Source organism: Aristolochia californica, unplaced genomic scaffold, assembly GCF_029961685.1.
Source record: "Aristolochia californica isolate CCGP_79_NKW_82.1479 unplaced genomic scaffold, dmAriCali1.0.hap1 SCAF_5, whole genome shotgun sequence".
Classification (NCBI taxonomy): Eukaryota; Viridiplantae; Streptophyta; class Magnoliopsida; order Piperales; family Aristolochiaceae; genus Aristolochia; species Aristolochia californica.
The window spans coordinates 1,419,914-1,435,946 of record NW_027182214.1 but is presented as its reverse complement, the minus strand read 5'-3'; the positions used below and the strand labels follow the sequence as shown (position 1 = coordinate 1,435,946).

Here is a 16,033-nt window from a genome sequence, read left to right as displayed (position 1 = left end):
TAAAATATTACAATAATACCCCTGAACTTAGGGTTTAGGGTTTAGGATTTTAACCCTAGAACTTTAGCTTAATTACATCAATACCATCTCTATGAGATGACTCTTTATTTACCATCCTGCCATCAATGTATGTGGGCCTATGGGCCTTATCCTTGATCTGTGGGCCTTGACCCCATCTTCAATCTCTTTTGGATGCATGGGTCTTCCTTGGTCTTATGGGTTTGGGCTCATCTTCTAATACACTTCAATATGTGAGTCTTCCTTGGTCGTGTGGGATTGGGCCTTGTCTTCCAACACTCCCCCTCAAGCTGGGGGCGAGAGAATAACATGAACTCGCAACTTGCTGCAAATGATGTATAAAATTTTTCTTGTATAATATGCCTTCATCTTCCAACACTCCCCCTCACGCTGGTGCTCTTCTTCATGAGGCCCAGCTGGTATAATATTAGTGAGAATAAATCACTCCTAGCCGCTAAGACATTGCTCTGAAGTGTCCACCTCCACCACCGTGTCCCTCCACAGGACAACGACTCTCAAGTGGTAGAGTAATATATGATATTAATGGGGGTAGTAACATAAATATAACAGTAAGTTTCTCAACCATAAAAATTTTGATATTTTTTATGGGGATAAAGTTCCTCTGTCATGGACTCCCAACCACAAATAAATTTGATTCTTTTTTTTACGGGGATGAAATTCCTCCGTCATAGACTCCCAACTAAAAAAAAAATTGATTCTTTTTTTTATAGGGATGAAGTTCATTCGTCATGGACTCCCAACCAAAAATAAATTTGATTCTTTTTTCGACGAGGATGAAATTCCTCCATCATGGACTCCCAACCAAAAAAAATTTGATTCTTTTTTTGACGGGGATGAAGTTTCTTCATCATGGACTCCCAACCAATAATAAATTTGATTCTTTTTTTAACGGGGATGACAATAAATAATGGTATGAGGCTACCTCTTCTTCAATAATACTATCTCATCAAAATAGACACAATAGCAGCAACTTAAATGGGCTTGTCTTGGGCCCACTTAACACAACCCAAAATAATCCTTGTAATATTACCCATGAAATAATCCAATGCACATATCTAGACCAAATAATATGTTGACCAAGGAATAATCTATCAATTCTTCAAAAATAATAATCCAGCCAGATAAAAAAAATTACTGAGTTGCGCCGAAATCTTGGGCATGCATATCGAGGCAGAAATTAAGAAGTAAGCGTCAGGTTGACCTGGACCCGAGTTGACCTGGTCCGGGTTGGTCCGACTTGACTCAGTCTGAAACAGAAAAGTGGTTGGTTGGGTTAACTCAACGCTGGCTTGACTCGAGCGTGCTGAGTTGACTCGGGCGAATCAGGATTGTGATCAATTAACCTTTCTGAACTTAGGCGCTAAAATAATATTTTTTAACTTAGAAAATATTTAATCATTTTCTTCCTCCAACGAACGGCTCAAAACAAGGAAATTTTCCTTTCTGAATAGTAACAGCATTCGGACGGAGGATCCCACAGAGAAATCTCGATGACGAAATCGAAACAGAACCTTTCCAAAATAAGAGATATCACTGAGACTTAAGCCAAACATCGACAACGACAACTTCCAAAAATAGCAACGCATAGCTGGCGCTCGATGATGTAAAATTTAATTACATCGGTTTTTATACCTCACAAGCGTACGAATCGTTCATGTAATCTAACGGGAAGCGAGGGTCATATCCACAGGGAGGACTGAATTTTGTGCATTCTTCAGTCAATTAGCCAAACCAAATATGATGAATTAATCTAAACTAAACACTAATTATATCCTAAATTATCAAACCATCATCTGGTTAACTACTTCTACAACAGAAAACATCAACTCTGGATTTTACCATGATACGTGCCTCTCTCGAGCGCCACGTAACCACGAATCCGGATTCTCAATCCTTGCGTCTAGCCCCTCTCGGGCGCCTAGAGTTAATGACAGAGATTGGATTACAATAGAATGCAGATAATCAATTTCCTATTGTGATGATACTAAAATTATCAACTCTGGATTTTACTGTGATTCGTGCCTCTCTCGAGCGCCACGTAACCACGGATCCGATTTCTCAATCCTTGCGTCTAGCCCCTCTCAGGCGCATAGAGTGAAAGACAGAAATCGGATTAAAATACCAAAATCCAACCTAAATTATAATCCTACCCTAACTATTTAATTTAATCAAATATCGGAAAAAAAATATTCAATAAACATTAATTATCAAATCACATTTAATAAACATTCAAAACCTAAGTTCAAAATATAGAAAAATTAAATTCAAAAAATGACGGATTACTCCCCTTCTCCTACCTCTCGCTCGGGCAGTAGACTCATTCTCACGGGTGCTACAATTTCCCAAAATTGATGGCTTCAGGTAGCAAGAGCGAGTGGTCGGAGGTAGAAACGATGCCGACGAAGAAGGATAGAAGCCGACGGACGGAGGTGACGATCGACGAACGACGGAATGGAGCCAAAATCCTCTGACCGGCTCTCTCAAGTCTCAGTCAGAGTCGAAATAGCTTCGGAAATGGTCGGAAATGGGTAATCGACGCCGGAGGATGGTCGGAATGCGGAATCGGCGCTGGAGGAGCCCTCTCGGGTCACCTCTCGACCTGGCGAGCAGAGAATGGCAGCGTCGAACTCACCGCGACGGAGACTCTCTCGAGCTCTCCTCGGGTCTGTTCTCGGTTGCCGGATGGTGGTGGACGACGGTGACGAACGCCGTTCGGAGGGAGCCCTCTCGGGTCTCCCCTCCGAACGGTCGGTGGCCTCCCCTGTTTCTCTCTTCTTTTCGGTCAACGGCCCCCCTGTTTCCGTTGACGGGCTCTCGTTTTAATACTATTTGCCCTAAAAAATCACCTCCCTTTTACTAAGGGTATTTTGGTAAATATTTCCTTCTCCACCAAAATTCTCCTGAAATTCCATAATTAAATCCATAAAAATCATTTCAAGAAGAAATAAACCCTAAAAGGAATGAAATATCATTCAGGAGAGAAAATATGCAATATAAGCAATGATTAATGTCAAATTCAATAAATGCACGTTTCAAGTGAAAACCGATAAATAACCACCTATAACACAATTATAAGGGTTATTCAATTATAATTAACCTAGTTCTCATGTCAGAATCTGGCATCTATCACACCCCCAAACCTAAGTCTTTGCTAGTCCCTAGCAAAACAACAACATAACAAAAATTAAGCCTAGGAAAACAAAATGCCACTTTTGTTGGGAACACGATTGCATTAAGCGCATGCAACAAGCCGTTAAACCCCTACTTTACAGTAGTGGAAGAGTTATGTCTCATGAGGGTTTGCATGAAATTTACCCACAAAAATCATCTAAATCAACAATATAAAAAGAAAATTGAAGAAAATTTACTCCTCATTAGCATATGACTAACACTTGGTATCATAAAATATCTGAAAATCATATGAGATCTTGCGCAATTTGAAAACCTGTGTAAAATATAGCATATTATCAATCCAAATACACTCATTGTTACTCCACCTGAACCAATGTGACCCATAAGCAATTACTTCAACAGAACAAAAAGGCAACATATAACAATAAAATCCTGGTCACATCACAATTAAGAGAAAATAGTAGAGTAAGCCTGTTGTCTGACAATCACACAAAAGAAATATACCAATTTCAATCTTGACTTGCAACTTCTTTCAAATTACAATTCATCATCAAAGTTAAGGAAACTCATTGCTTCCAGATTTAAAACCATTTTACGCTATTACCAGCGCACTGTTGCTATTACCAGCGTAATTTTTGTTTCACTGAATACTTTTGGTATTACCACCATTTTGTATTCGTCTTCACTGCACATGCACTTATTTTTTAAGTAATCGACTGTTCCGGTGCATGTCCCTGGGTTTGCCCAAGCTGTTTCTGAAGTTATCTGTCTTTTGCAAGCAAGAGCATTCCCATTTGCATTCATACGTTACAACAAGGAATTTCACTGAGGTATAAAAAAAGAATGAGTTCAAACAGGCATATAAGACTATTCAGACTGACATAGATCAACACTAGATTTACATGTTCTCTTTTTCCAACTAAGGTCCAAGTCTAATGCAATAGTAAGTTATCCCACTGAATTCTCATGGATCACAACAAATGATATCAGATTTCTAATAGGCATATTCTACACAGTTTTACGAAAAATTTTGAAACACATTTGAGCAACTTATTTTAACTCTACTAATGTTAACCACATACTAAGAGGAGTAATTTGAAAACCACGAACAAAAATCAAAAGAAAATTATTGCTAAGACATAAAAGAGTCGTTCCCACCCACCCCCCCCCCCCCCCCCCCCCCCAAACCTAAACCTGACATTGTCCTCAATGGGGAAAAGTTACAACACTATAACGACTACAAAAAGGAATAACATCTTAGCTAGTTATACTCCAGCAGGGTGAGGGTTAAGCTCCCTCAGGGCTCCTAAATCCATAGGTGGGACCATCTGTGTTTGGTCATCAACAATAATACCGAAAAGTCAATAAAGACCCCTAGGAATGATACATAGTCTCCCTCGAAGAAGGTTTACTCGTATCAGTCGTACCCGTAGGTAATCATCCATAGATGAAACCGCTATCCCACATCACACTTTGAAGAAATCTCCGTGTGACTGGCCACTGAAGGCAGTAGGAATCACGCGCTGAACACAAGTCCTTAAGTTACTCACCATAAGATTTTCATTCAATACTTCAAGATCGAACTGGTCAATCCTAGAACGGTTGTTTGAGTACAGACCTCTCAAACTAGGGACCAAAAGTCTGGTCATTGACTACCGGAACCATTTATGCTCTCAGCCGGCAAGAGAGTACCCCAAGTCCATGATGGGGCCGACATCGCCGGGGGACCTCCAATCAATCAAGACCAGAGTACACCAAAGGTTATCCCAAATAAGAATGAATAAACCAAAAAAAAAAAAAAAACTGTAATGTACAAAGGGATAGAAACGTGGGGATTGCCCACAATGTGCTAAGTTTATAGTCGTAAGCCAGACTCTGACACATTCAAGATGAAATGACAGGTTCCTCCAAGAAAATCACCATCACCTCCTCCGGTGTGGGGACATTCTCAAGATACGGTTAGAGCCTCTGACCGTTAACTTTGAGGGCGGACCCGTCTCCATGATTGCGGATCTCAACAGCGCCATGAGGAAACACCTGTGTAACCTCAAATGGACCGGACCACCTAGATCTCAACTTCCTTGGAAACAAATGCAATCGTGAGTTATAAAGGAAAACATTCTGCCCAACAGTAAAAGACTTGCGAAAAATAAATTTATCGTGTAAAAGCTTTGTTCGCTCCTTGTACAATTTGGCATTCTCATAAGCATCATGACGTATCTCCTCCAACTCATTCAATTGCAATTTCCTCTCCTCACCCGCTTGAGCCAAATCAATATTCAAAGCCTTAATGGCCCAATAAGCTCTATGCTCAAGCACAACAGGTAGATGACATGCTTTGCCGAACATTAGGCGAAATGGAGACATCCCAATAGGAGTCTTAAGCATGTTTTTTTATTTTTTTTATTTTTTTTATTTTTTTTATTTTATTTTTATCCTAACCTAAGACCATGGAGAACAAAGAAATACACTTAATACGTGCCTCCCCCGGCAACGGCGCCAAAAACTTGATGTAGAATTTAATTACATCGGCTTTTATACCTCACAAGCGTACAAATTGTTCATGTAATCTAGCGGGAAGCGAGGATCATATCCACAGGGAGGACTGAATTTTGTGTATTCTTCAGTCAACTAGCCTAACCAAATATGTTGAATTAATCTAAACTAAACACTAATTATATCCTAAATTATCAAACCATCATCTGGTTAACTACTTTCACAACAGGAAACGTCAACTCTGGATTTTATCGTGATACGTACCTCTCTCGAGCGCCACATAACCACGAATCCGGATTCTCAATCCTTGCGTCTAGCCCCTCTCGGGCGCCTAGAGTTAATGACAGAGATCGGATTACAATAGAATACAGATAATCAATTTCCTATTGTGATGATACTAAAATTATCAACTCTGGATTTTACTGTGATTAGTGCCTCTCTCGAGCGCCACGTAACCACGGATCCGATTTCTCAATCCTTGCGTCTAGCCCCTCTCGGGCGCATAGAGTGAAAGACATAAATCGGATTAAAATACCAAAATCCAACCTAAATTATAATCCTACCCTAACTATTTAATTTAATCAAATATCGGGAAAACAAATATTCAATAAACATTAATTATCAAATCACATTTAATAAACATTCAAAACCTAAGTTCAAACTATAGAAAATTAAATTCGAAAATGATGGATTACTCCCTTTCTCCTTCCTCTCGCTCGGGCAATAGACTCGTTCTCACGGGTGCTGCAATTTCCCGAAATTGATGGCTTCGGGTAGCAAGAGCGAGTGGTCAGAGGTAGAAATGACGCTGGCGAAGAAGGATAGAAGCCGACGGACGGAGGTGACGACCGGAGGTCGATGAAATGGAGCCAAAATCCTCTGACCGGCTCTCTCGAGTCTCAGTCGGAGTCGAAATAGCTTCGAAAATGGTTGGAAATGGGTAATCGATGCCGGAGGATGGTCGGAATGCGGAATCGGTGCCGGAGGAGCCCTCTCGGGTCACCTCTCGACCTGGCGAGCAGAGAATGGCAGCTTCGAACTTGCTGCGACGGAGACTCTCTCAAGCTCTCCTCAGGTCTGTTCTCGGTTGCCGGATGGTGGTGGACGACGGTGACGAACACCGTTCGGAGGGAGCCCTCTCAGGTCTCCCCTCCGAACGGTCGGCGGCCTCCCCTATTTCCCTCTTCTTTCTGGTCAACGGCCCCCCTGTTTCCATCGACGGGCTCTCGTTTTGATACGATTTGCCCTAAAAAATCGCCTCCCTTTCACTAAGGGTATTTTGGTAAATATTTCCTTCTCCACCAAAATTCTCCTGAAATTCCATAATTAAATCCATAAAAATAATTTCAAGAAGAAATAAACCCTAAAAGGAATGAAATATCATTCAGGAGAGAAAAATATTCAATATAAGCAATGATTAATGTCAAATTCAATAAATGCACGTTTCAAGTGAAAACCGATAAATAACCACCTATAACACAATTATAAGGGTTATTCAATTATAATTAACCAAGTTCTCATGTCAGAATCTGGCATCTATCACTCGACGGCAACATAGCTCGGCTCGGCTCGGGAGGAAACATTCCGACAACAATTCCTGACAGAGAGGACTTTCCGAAAAAACACTTCACTCCAGAATAGACCTTCCAGAAATATCATCTTCCCCACAATACGCTCCCAAACAGCACAGGATCACAGCGACAGCAGAGACGGCTTGGAAAATCCAACAGAGACTCTTCCACCGTAATGTTTTCGAATGGCAGACTCAAACAACGAATCGGGGAGACAAAATAACAGCAACACTAATAGCGAGTTCTCGTCGAGGGAGCAGGACAGGTTCCTTCCGATCGTTAACGTCAGTCGGATCATGAAGAAGGCGTTGTTGGCGAACTCGAAGATATCCAAGGACGCCAAGGAGACGGTGCAGGAGTGAGTCTCATATATCCCCCAGTGTTACTTCTAATAGTACGTCGACGCCGAAGTCCCTGGTAAAAAGCAAAAGCAAAGAGAACATGCAGATGAAAATGGCCGAATGAGAAGAAAAAGAAGACAGCAAACGACCTCAACTCCAACGATGACTTCTTCAGAGACATCGTTACTGGGCCATTCGAGAAATTTATGAGAGTGACAATGATCCTGCCTCTCATCGGTCAATAGTACTCCGAAAAAGTCACAGAGAATTGTGTGGGTACTGGAAAGTCGCGGGCATCTACACCAAGGCGGAAGCCATGGCCGTAGAGCAATTCAAACAAGTTTTCAAGGACGAAAGACAGCAATCATAATGAGCAGGAAGGAAAAAAAATTAAGGAACTAGCACTTGTTAGTTCGGCTTCAGAGACTCAAGGCAGGAAGATTTAATCAAAATAAGAAAGCAAAACAATGCACGAGACTAAGAAATAAAAGAAGAGAAAAAATTTTCTAACCCTACACAAAGGAGAATGAAACCTGAAAAACCATAGTCAGAATCCTGAAAATCAAAGCTCTGATACTATGTTGATTTTCAGGACTCCATGAATTTAGCTCATGGAGAAAAAGGGAGAGAAACTCATTGGGAGAAAACTAGACGACGAAGGGTTATAGAATTGATTATTTCTAACCCTCCCCCTAAAGCTCTATTTATAGATTTATGAAACTAAAATATTATAATAATACCCCTGAACTTAGAGTTTAGGGTTTTAACCCTAGAACTTTACCTTAATTACATAAATGTCATCTCTATGAGATGACTCTTTAGTTACCATCCTACCATCAATGTATGTGGGCCTATGGGCCTTATCCTTGATCTTTGGGCCTTGACCCCAACTTCAATCTCTCTTGGATGCATGGGTCTTCCTTGGTCTTATGGGCTTGGGCCCATCTTCTAATGCACTTCAATATATGAGTTTTCCTTGGTCGTGTGGGCTTGGGCCATGTCTTCCAACATCGTGCATAGAAATCCAATGTTGTTGAAATGTATCACCCAGTATAGAAGGCACGACTGCTCGTGCCTCCGCATTACTATTCATATCAATATTAAACTTCTCCTATAACACAAAATATTATCAAACTTAACATTGCAAGCTAGAAAAAAGTAAGAAGGGAAATTTTAATTGAGTAATTTGTAACATTACCTCAATATAAGAATACACACAAGTTAATTGATCTTCAGTGTAGGCTTTGAACCTTTCCACCTTCACCTCTATATGAGTCCTCAAGATATGACCCAACCAATGAGTGAAAAGTGGACTATAGGGTTTCAATGCCCTCCTATACAAATCTCCAAACTCTCCACCAGGATCTTCTTGATCAAGCCTTGTGATCACCTTGTCTGTGAGGAAACAAATGGAAACAATGTGGATGGAGATGATGTGGAAGGCAATGGAGTGAATATATTTATATACACAAAACTTAAATTACTAGTAGAAAAATATAATTTAACATAAATGAGTGATAATAATTAGTAGATTTTTATCCCATCCTCAAGAAATTCACTATCATGCACCTCAGATGGTGGCTCCATCGAATCCATCTCTTGAGACGGTACATGGCGTGAGACTGATGATAGTCTAGGTAGATGAGAAGGTAAGATATCATATGAACTTGCATTTGGAGTATGTTTGCAAGAACAATAATCTTGTTTTCAAAAAAGTAACAACACAAAAAATGTTTGAAATAAATAACTTTCATAAAGAGAAGTTATAGACCCATGAAATAAATATTTAGATTCATTATTGTCTAACAACATTATATATCTACATTTCTTTCTTCCTCTCTTTGTCAACCTCTTATTTTTCTTTTCTTGCTTAGCTCGACAACTTCTCATTCACATACAAGTGATATTCTATTAGGCATACATCTCAAAATAACTTATTAGCACACACTCTACATAGACAACTTGGAAGATACGGTGTTTGGAGGCATATGTGTTTCCAAAGGCTTCACCATTTGGATCTCCATTTCTGAGTTGCACCGAGACACAGAAATCTGGGGGCTGGACTAGAAACAAGTTCCGACCATAGAGGTTCAGGGATGGGGTTTTGAATGCTTGTACGCACCCATATGTGTAGATGCCTTTCGGTTTAGGGATTCAAACATGCTTGGGGTTGAACTTTGCCATGGTAGAGCTTAAGGTAGTCTTGTCTCTTCTCCTTTCTAAGTTTGCATTTTCTCTCTCTCCCAGATATATCCATGCACCCACTTTCAAGATTTTTTGGAGCCTAGGAATGGTGTTAATCTCCTTGTGAACAGGTTGTGAGCTGCTAAGTTGAATTAGAAGGCTATTTGCATTTCCTTTAATTATATTTCTTGGAGTAAAATGTATCTGATGACTTGCTTATTCTAAGATGTTGAACATGCAAACTTGGAAGAACATTTCTGTTTGTTATGTGCAAATTTGGATAATTCCCATGTAGCCTTACTCAAAATATTTTTTACACCGGGGTGTCATATCGACATTGTGTCCTACAACTCTTAGACTTTTATATGTTAGATGACTACTATGGCATGTTTATTAAAAAAGTTATTTTACTATTTTAAGTTTACATTTGACTGTTTAAAATATCTAAAAATTCAATTTTGACTTTATTTGGTTACTACTACTTATTCTTCATTTTCGTTTATTCATTTTTTTTCATTTTCCTCATTAGGTTTTATTTTAATTTTTTTATTACTTATTAAACTTATGGTTTTAATTTAAATTTATTAATTAGTTATTATTTCACCTTCTTTATTTCTACTACTTATTTTAATTAATATTTATCTAAGTTAAAGTTTTGTTATTTTTAATTTATACTCTAATAATGTAGTAAATCTATTTACATTCTTTCTTTTTAGTTTTCTGTTTTAACCATTTCCTTGCTTTTATGTTTTTAATTACTTAGGGTCTGTTTGGAATCCCATGAAAAAGAAAATAAAATAAAATAAAATAATAATTTGACAATTATTATTCCCAAAAATAGTCAGTGAAAAGGAGAATTTGATCATTATTTAATTTTCACTAACTATTTTTGGAAAAAATGGTCAAATTCTCATTTTCTTTCTAGGAGTTTCAAACAGACCCTTAACATCTTTTTAATTACCGAATGTTTACCTTAATATGATTATATTGATTAAAATAATTAATAACATTTATTATTTAATGTTCATTAATTATTTAAGTTACAATTTTACAATTAGATTTATAGTTTAAAAAGTTACAAATATTTTTCAGTTTTTTCTTTATTGCTTATAATTTTAAATTTATTAATTACTTATCTTTACCCTTTTTATTACATATTTTAACTAATAGTATATGTGTTTTAAAATCCAACTGAAATTTATACTTGAATAATATCATAAATATATTTTAGTTAATATAATAATTAGTTATTATTACTTGTATGGTTTTTATTTATGTATATATTGTTTATTAGTTCATTTATATAATTTATAATAAAACATATTATATTAATTTTTAATTACTTATTATTTTACCTGTTTAATTAACTAAATTAATAATATTGATAATTATTAAAAATTATATAATTATTTAATTTAATTTTTAGTTTTTTACTGTTTAATATAGAAAAAATTATCTTCTGATTTTATTTAGTTAATAATTATTATTTTTCATTTTGATATTTTTTTTACTTCTATTTATTGATTCTTGATGTTGTTTATTTATGTCTTTTGATCCCTTTATTAATTTTATTATTATTTTTCCTGATTTTCCATTTTTATCTTTTTTTAAAGTATTGATTTTATCTTATTTAATATGCAATGGTTTCAAAAAATTGAAATGCATCATATATTGAAAAATGTTTGGTTTTTACTAGCGGCCCAAGAGATTTGATTCAAATTTATTAAAATGTAATAAGTAGACGTCTATGAAAAAACCAAAAAGGTCTAGAAGACTCAAGCCCAAAGATTCAAATGACTGTGAAAAAGAAAAAAATGATAGATACTTCTAAGACATACGAGTAATACATTGTATTGCTTGTTCAAGAGTTATGTAATTAATTATTTTATTTTATTTTATTTTCCATTTTTTTAATTTTATTTTTAGCTATTATTCTTTTAAGAGGTAATAGTCTTTTCGTTTAATTTAATTTTTTACTATTATCTGTTCTTCATTTCTCCTCATGCATGGTACGGGTTTTTCGTTATTTATTTATTATTAAGATAGGTTCCATGAGCTTCTATATCATTTAATCATTTCTATCAAGAAGCCATTATTTTTTGTGATTTTTTAAATGAACCAACTAGTGATCTCATTGGTCTAAGTAAGGAAAAGTCACTTAAGGATGAGATAAGTTAACTATTGGCTTGATTAAAAAACAAAACAAAAGAAAATAATCAAATGCAAAAAGCATTTGGATATTTTTTTATGTAAAACATACCAAATAGAAAAAGAATTGTTTATGAAGGACCCTACTCAAAGATTATTTTGTAGGGCACTAAGTCGAAGTCCACATCCCTATAACTTGTTTATTCTCCACTTTATTTTAGTATAAAATATGCACCAAATGATCAAGTGATTGTCTACTAAATTATCATTATCCCAAAAGGATTTGAGGCTTGCTCCAAAATTTCAAACATTGTCATAGTCTCCTCATAGTCCTTATAAGAAAAGGAGGCCCCATCTACCCTTTAGGATTGCCTCTCATTAGACCTACAAAAAGGTACCACTTCCTTTCAGAGGTGAAGTTTCATAATAAAAGTTGAAAGACCTCATCTGACTCAATACTCCACTTTGAGAAATTCTCTCGAACCTCATAGTGGTATTGGAAATTCTCTCTCCTCATAGTCCTTATAAGAAAGGATTGCCTCTCATTAGACCTACCAAAATGTACCACCTCCTTTCAGTGGTGAAGTATCATAATCAAAGTTGAATGACCTCATTTGAAGTTCTCTTGAACCCCATATTGGTATTGGAAATTATCTCTCCTCGTAGTCCTTGAAAGGATTATCTCTCATTCGACCTACCAAAATGTACCACCTCCTTTCAGTGGTGAAGTATCATAATCAAAGTTGAATGACCTCATTTGAAACTCTCTTGAACCCCATATTGGTATTGGAAATTATCTCTCCTCGTAGTGCTTGAAAGGATTATCTCTCATTAGACCTACCAAAATATACCACCTCCTTTCATTGGTGAAGTATCATAATCAAAGTTGAAAGAGCTCATTTGACTCGATACTCCACTTGAGAAATTCTATTGAACCCCATAGTGGAAAGCCAAGATGTCTATTTGGCCCATGAAAAATAAAAGAAAGGAAAAGAAAATAAGAATTTGACCATTTTATTCTAAAAAAATAATTAGTGAAAAGAAAATTTTGATCATTATCTCATTTTTACTAATTATTTTTTGGACTAATAATGGTCAAATTCTCATTTCCTAATCTTACATTTCTTAGACTTGTATAAGCGACTTTCTTTTTTGTTATTGCATCCATTCAATGGTGCTTTCTGATAAGTGCCTGATAAGTGTCAAGTAGGTAGAATTATCAACCATGGCACGAGAATTGATTGGAGTGATTTCTTAAAAAAGAAATGTTATTGTATGGGGAAAGTATAACTAGTGGTTCTAAGGATAACAAACCATCCAATCAACTCAATAAAAGTGGCTTGCAGGAGTGAGCAGAGTAGAGAGTGTGGAGAGGAGAAATAAGATGGAATTTTATCCGAAAATGTGGCTTTCGTTTCTGTTGATGGGTATCTGCACCCTGTTCTTGTTTCTCTACGATGAGCTCCGGTTGAAGCCTCAGAGAATCCGGCGGAAGCTTGAGAAGCAGGGGATCTACGGTCCTCGGCCTTCGTTCTTCCTGGGAAACATCCCCGAGGTCAGGAAAATCCAAGCCAAGACTGTTCAACCTCGGCCGGAGCCCGGTGGTCGGTTGTCCCACGACTACAGTCAATACTTGTTTCCTCACCTGGAAGAGTGGAAGAAGATTTATGGTGAGCATCTCTGAAAACATAATTACTACACCCCCTTCTGCAACTTTAACTAATGTGACTATCCTGCTTCCAGGTCCTGTGTTTACCTTCTCAACCGGCGTGGTCCCTGTACTGCACATTGCGGACAGTGAACTGGCAAAGGACTTGATCCTCATGAAGACGATCGATCTGGGGAAGAGTCCTTACCTAAGGAAGAACAGAGGAGCCATGTTAGGCAATGGCGTCATGGCATCGAGTGGTGATATCTGGGTGATGCAGCGCAAAAGTATTGCTCCGGAGTTCTTCATGGATAAGATCAAGGTAGCTCCATCGGCTGCTACCCATTTGTTCATGTTTCCAGATCTTTAACAACTTCGTTCCTGTAGAACACTAATTCTATCATCCTTAACAGGGAATGACAGGCATGATGTTGGAGAGTCTGGAGACCTTGACAGACAATTGGGAGAAGAGACTGGATTCGGCTGGTGGAGTAGTAGACATGAACGTCGATCCAGATTTGAGAGCCTACACTGCAGATGTAATCTCAAAAGCCTGTTTTGGGAGCTCCTTCGGCGAAGGGAAGGAGATTTTCTCACAGCTCAAGACTCTCCAAATTGCCCTGAGCAAGCAGACTGGAGATATTGGTATCCCCGGATTGAGGTGAGTGCTTAAAATCTCTGTTGCTGCTACTCAATCGGTTTCTTTCAGGCAAAATCACAAACTAAGCGTGCATTGAGGGGTCGCGCAGATACATCCCCAAAAAGAGTAACAGGGAGGCGTGGAGGCTGGACAAGGAAATCAGGTTATCGATCATTAAAGTGATCAAGGAGAGGGAAAATCGTAAGGAGGCGGTGGCGAGGGACCTTCTGCAAGTCATCCTCAACAGTGTCAGAGACGGCTACATCTCCAAGAGGATGGCCAGAAGCTTCATAATCGACAACTGCAAGACAGTCTACTTCGCCGGCCATGAAACCAGCGCCACTACCGTGGCCTGGGTCCTCCTCCTCCTAGCCAAACACCCCAAATGGCAAGAACGCGTCCGAGCGGAGATTCAAGAAGTCTTTAACGGTCGCGCATCCGACGCAGATATGACCTCCAAGATGAAAGTGGTAAGCTACCTCTTACCTCTTCAATCCCCGCTGAAACTCTATTTTTCAAAACCAAAACTGCTATAAAGCCTAGGGAATTTCCTTAAATACTTATTTAAAATAAAATATTTTTAAAAATATCGACGTCATCAAAATATTTCTAAAATTACTCAACTTTGACCGGTCAAATGCTTATGTGTTTATGTGTGGCCACGTCTTCAGTGCAGTAAACATAGATCTACACGTCATCTGCCACATCATTATTTACCATGTCATCTGCCACGTAAGATGACACATCAAAGTTGGATAGTTTTAGAAATATTTTGATGATGTGGTATTTTTGAAAATATTTTATTTTAAATGAGTATTTAAGGGAAATTCCCTTAATCCTATATTCTAATATGTAAATTAAGTGTTTCTTCTAATGGAATATAGCTACTTCTCCATGAATAAAGGGCACGCAGCCCTTTAAAAAATAAACATTATGAAGAAAAGGAAAGGATCTCGGCGACAGAGAAGGGGCAGGGAACTCCCCTCCTTCCTCATCTCCCGTCGCCGGAGGGGAAAGGGAAACCAGGGGCAGCCCTCTTATAAGAAAGCATACACATATAACTATTCTAAACGGTTAATTCTGCTTCTTTCAGCTGACGATGATAATCCATGAGACAATGAGGCTGTACCCAGTCGCCCTCCTCATACAAAGGGAAGCCCGGCGCGACATGAAAATCGGTGACCTTGATATCCCCAAAGGCCTGAACATTTGGATCCCCACCATGGAATTGCACCAGAACCCAAAGCTCTGGGGACCAGACGCCCAGGAATTCAACCCTGAGAGGTTCGCCAACGGCGTCTCCGGCGCATGCGAGCTCCCTCTCGCATACATTCCCTTTGGCGTCGGCCCTCGCATCTGCCTCGGCCAACACTTCGCCATGGTTCAGTTAAAGATCGTCCTCTCCGTCATCCTCTCCAAGTTTGCTTTCTTCCCATCGCCGACCTACCGCCATGCGGTCGCTTACAGACTGGTTCTGGGACCCGAAGACACGGTAAATCTCATCGTAAAAAGGATTTGACCTGTAAATTCCACATGGGGCCTGCGAATCTGTAGCTATCTATTTAGTTTCTACCCTTAACGATGCTTATCTGAATGGATTCTCTCGTTGTCACCGCCGTGATATATATATATATATATATATATATATATATATTGAATGAAAATTGGAGGTAGTAGTAGACCATTCCGCTTAGATTCGTCGAATTTACAATAAATTGCAGAGAGCGGTTGTGACTTATCAAATTTTGTTTCTACCAGAATCGATAAGGCGACCTCCGAAGATGTTAGAACCTCGAATGGCAAAGAGCCGTTGAGCTCTGTCATCGGGAGACAG

At 38.3% G+C, this 16,033-nt stretch overlaps 1 protein-coding gene across 1 annotated transcript; it reads left to right on the top strand.

The window, feature by feature from the left end:
* The first annotated feature begins 13,290 nt into the window (after window positions 1–13,290).
* Window positions 13,291–15,802, top strand: LOC137966688 (cytochrome P450 714C2-like). Its single transcript, XM_068813376.1, has 5 exons — window positions 13,291–13,581; window positions 13,655–13,881; window positions 13,973–14,220; window positions 14,309–14,669; window positions 15,293–15,802. Exons 1-5 carry the CDS (start codon window positions 13,296–13,298, stop codon window positions 15,716–15,718), a joined length of 1,548 nt encoding a protein of 515 aa, XP_068669477.1. The 5' UTR covers window positions 13,291–13,295; the 3' UTR covers window positions 15,719–15,802.
* The last annotated feature ends 231 nt before the right edge of the window (window positions 15,803–16,033 follow it).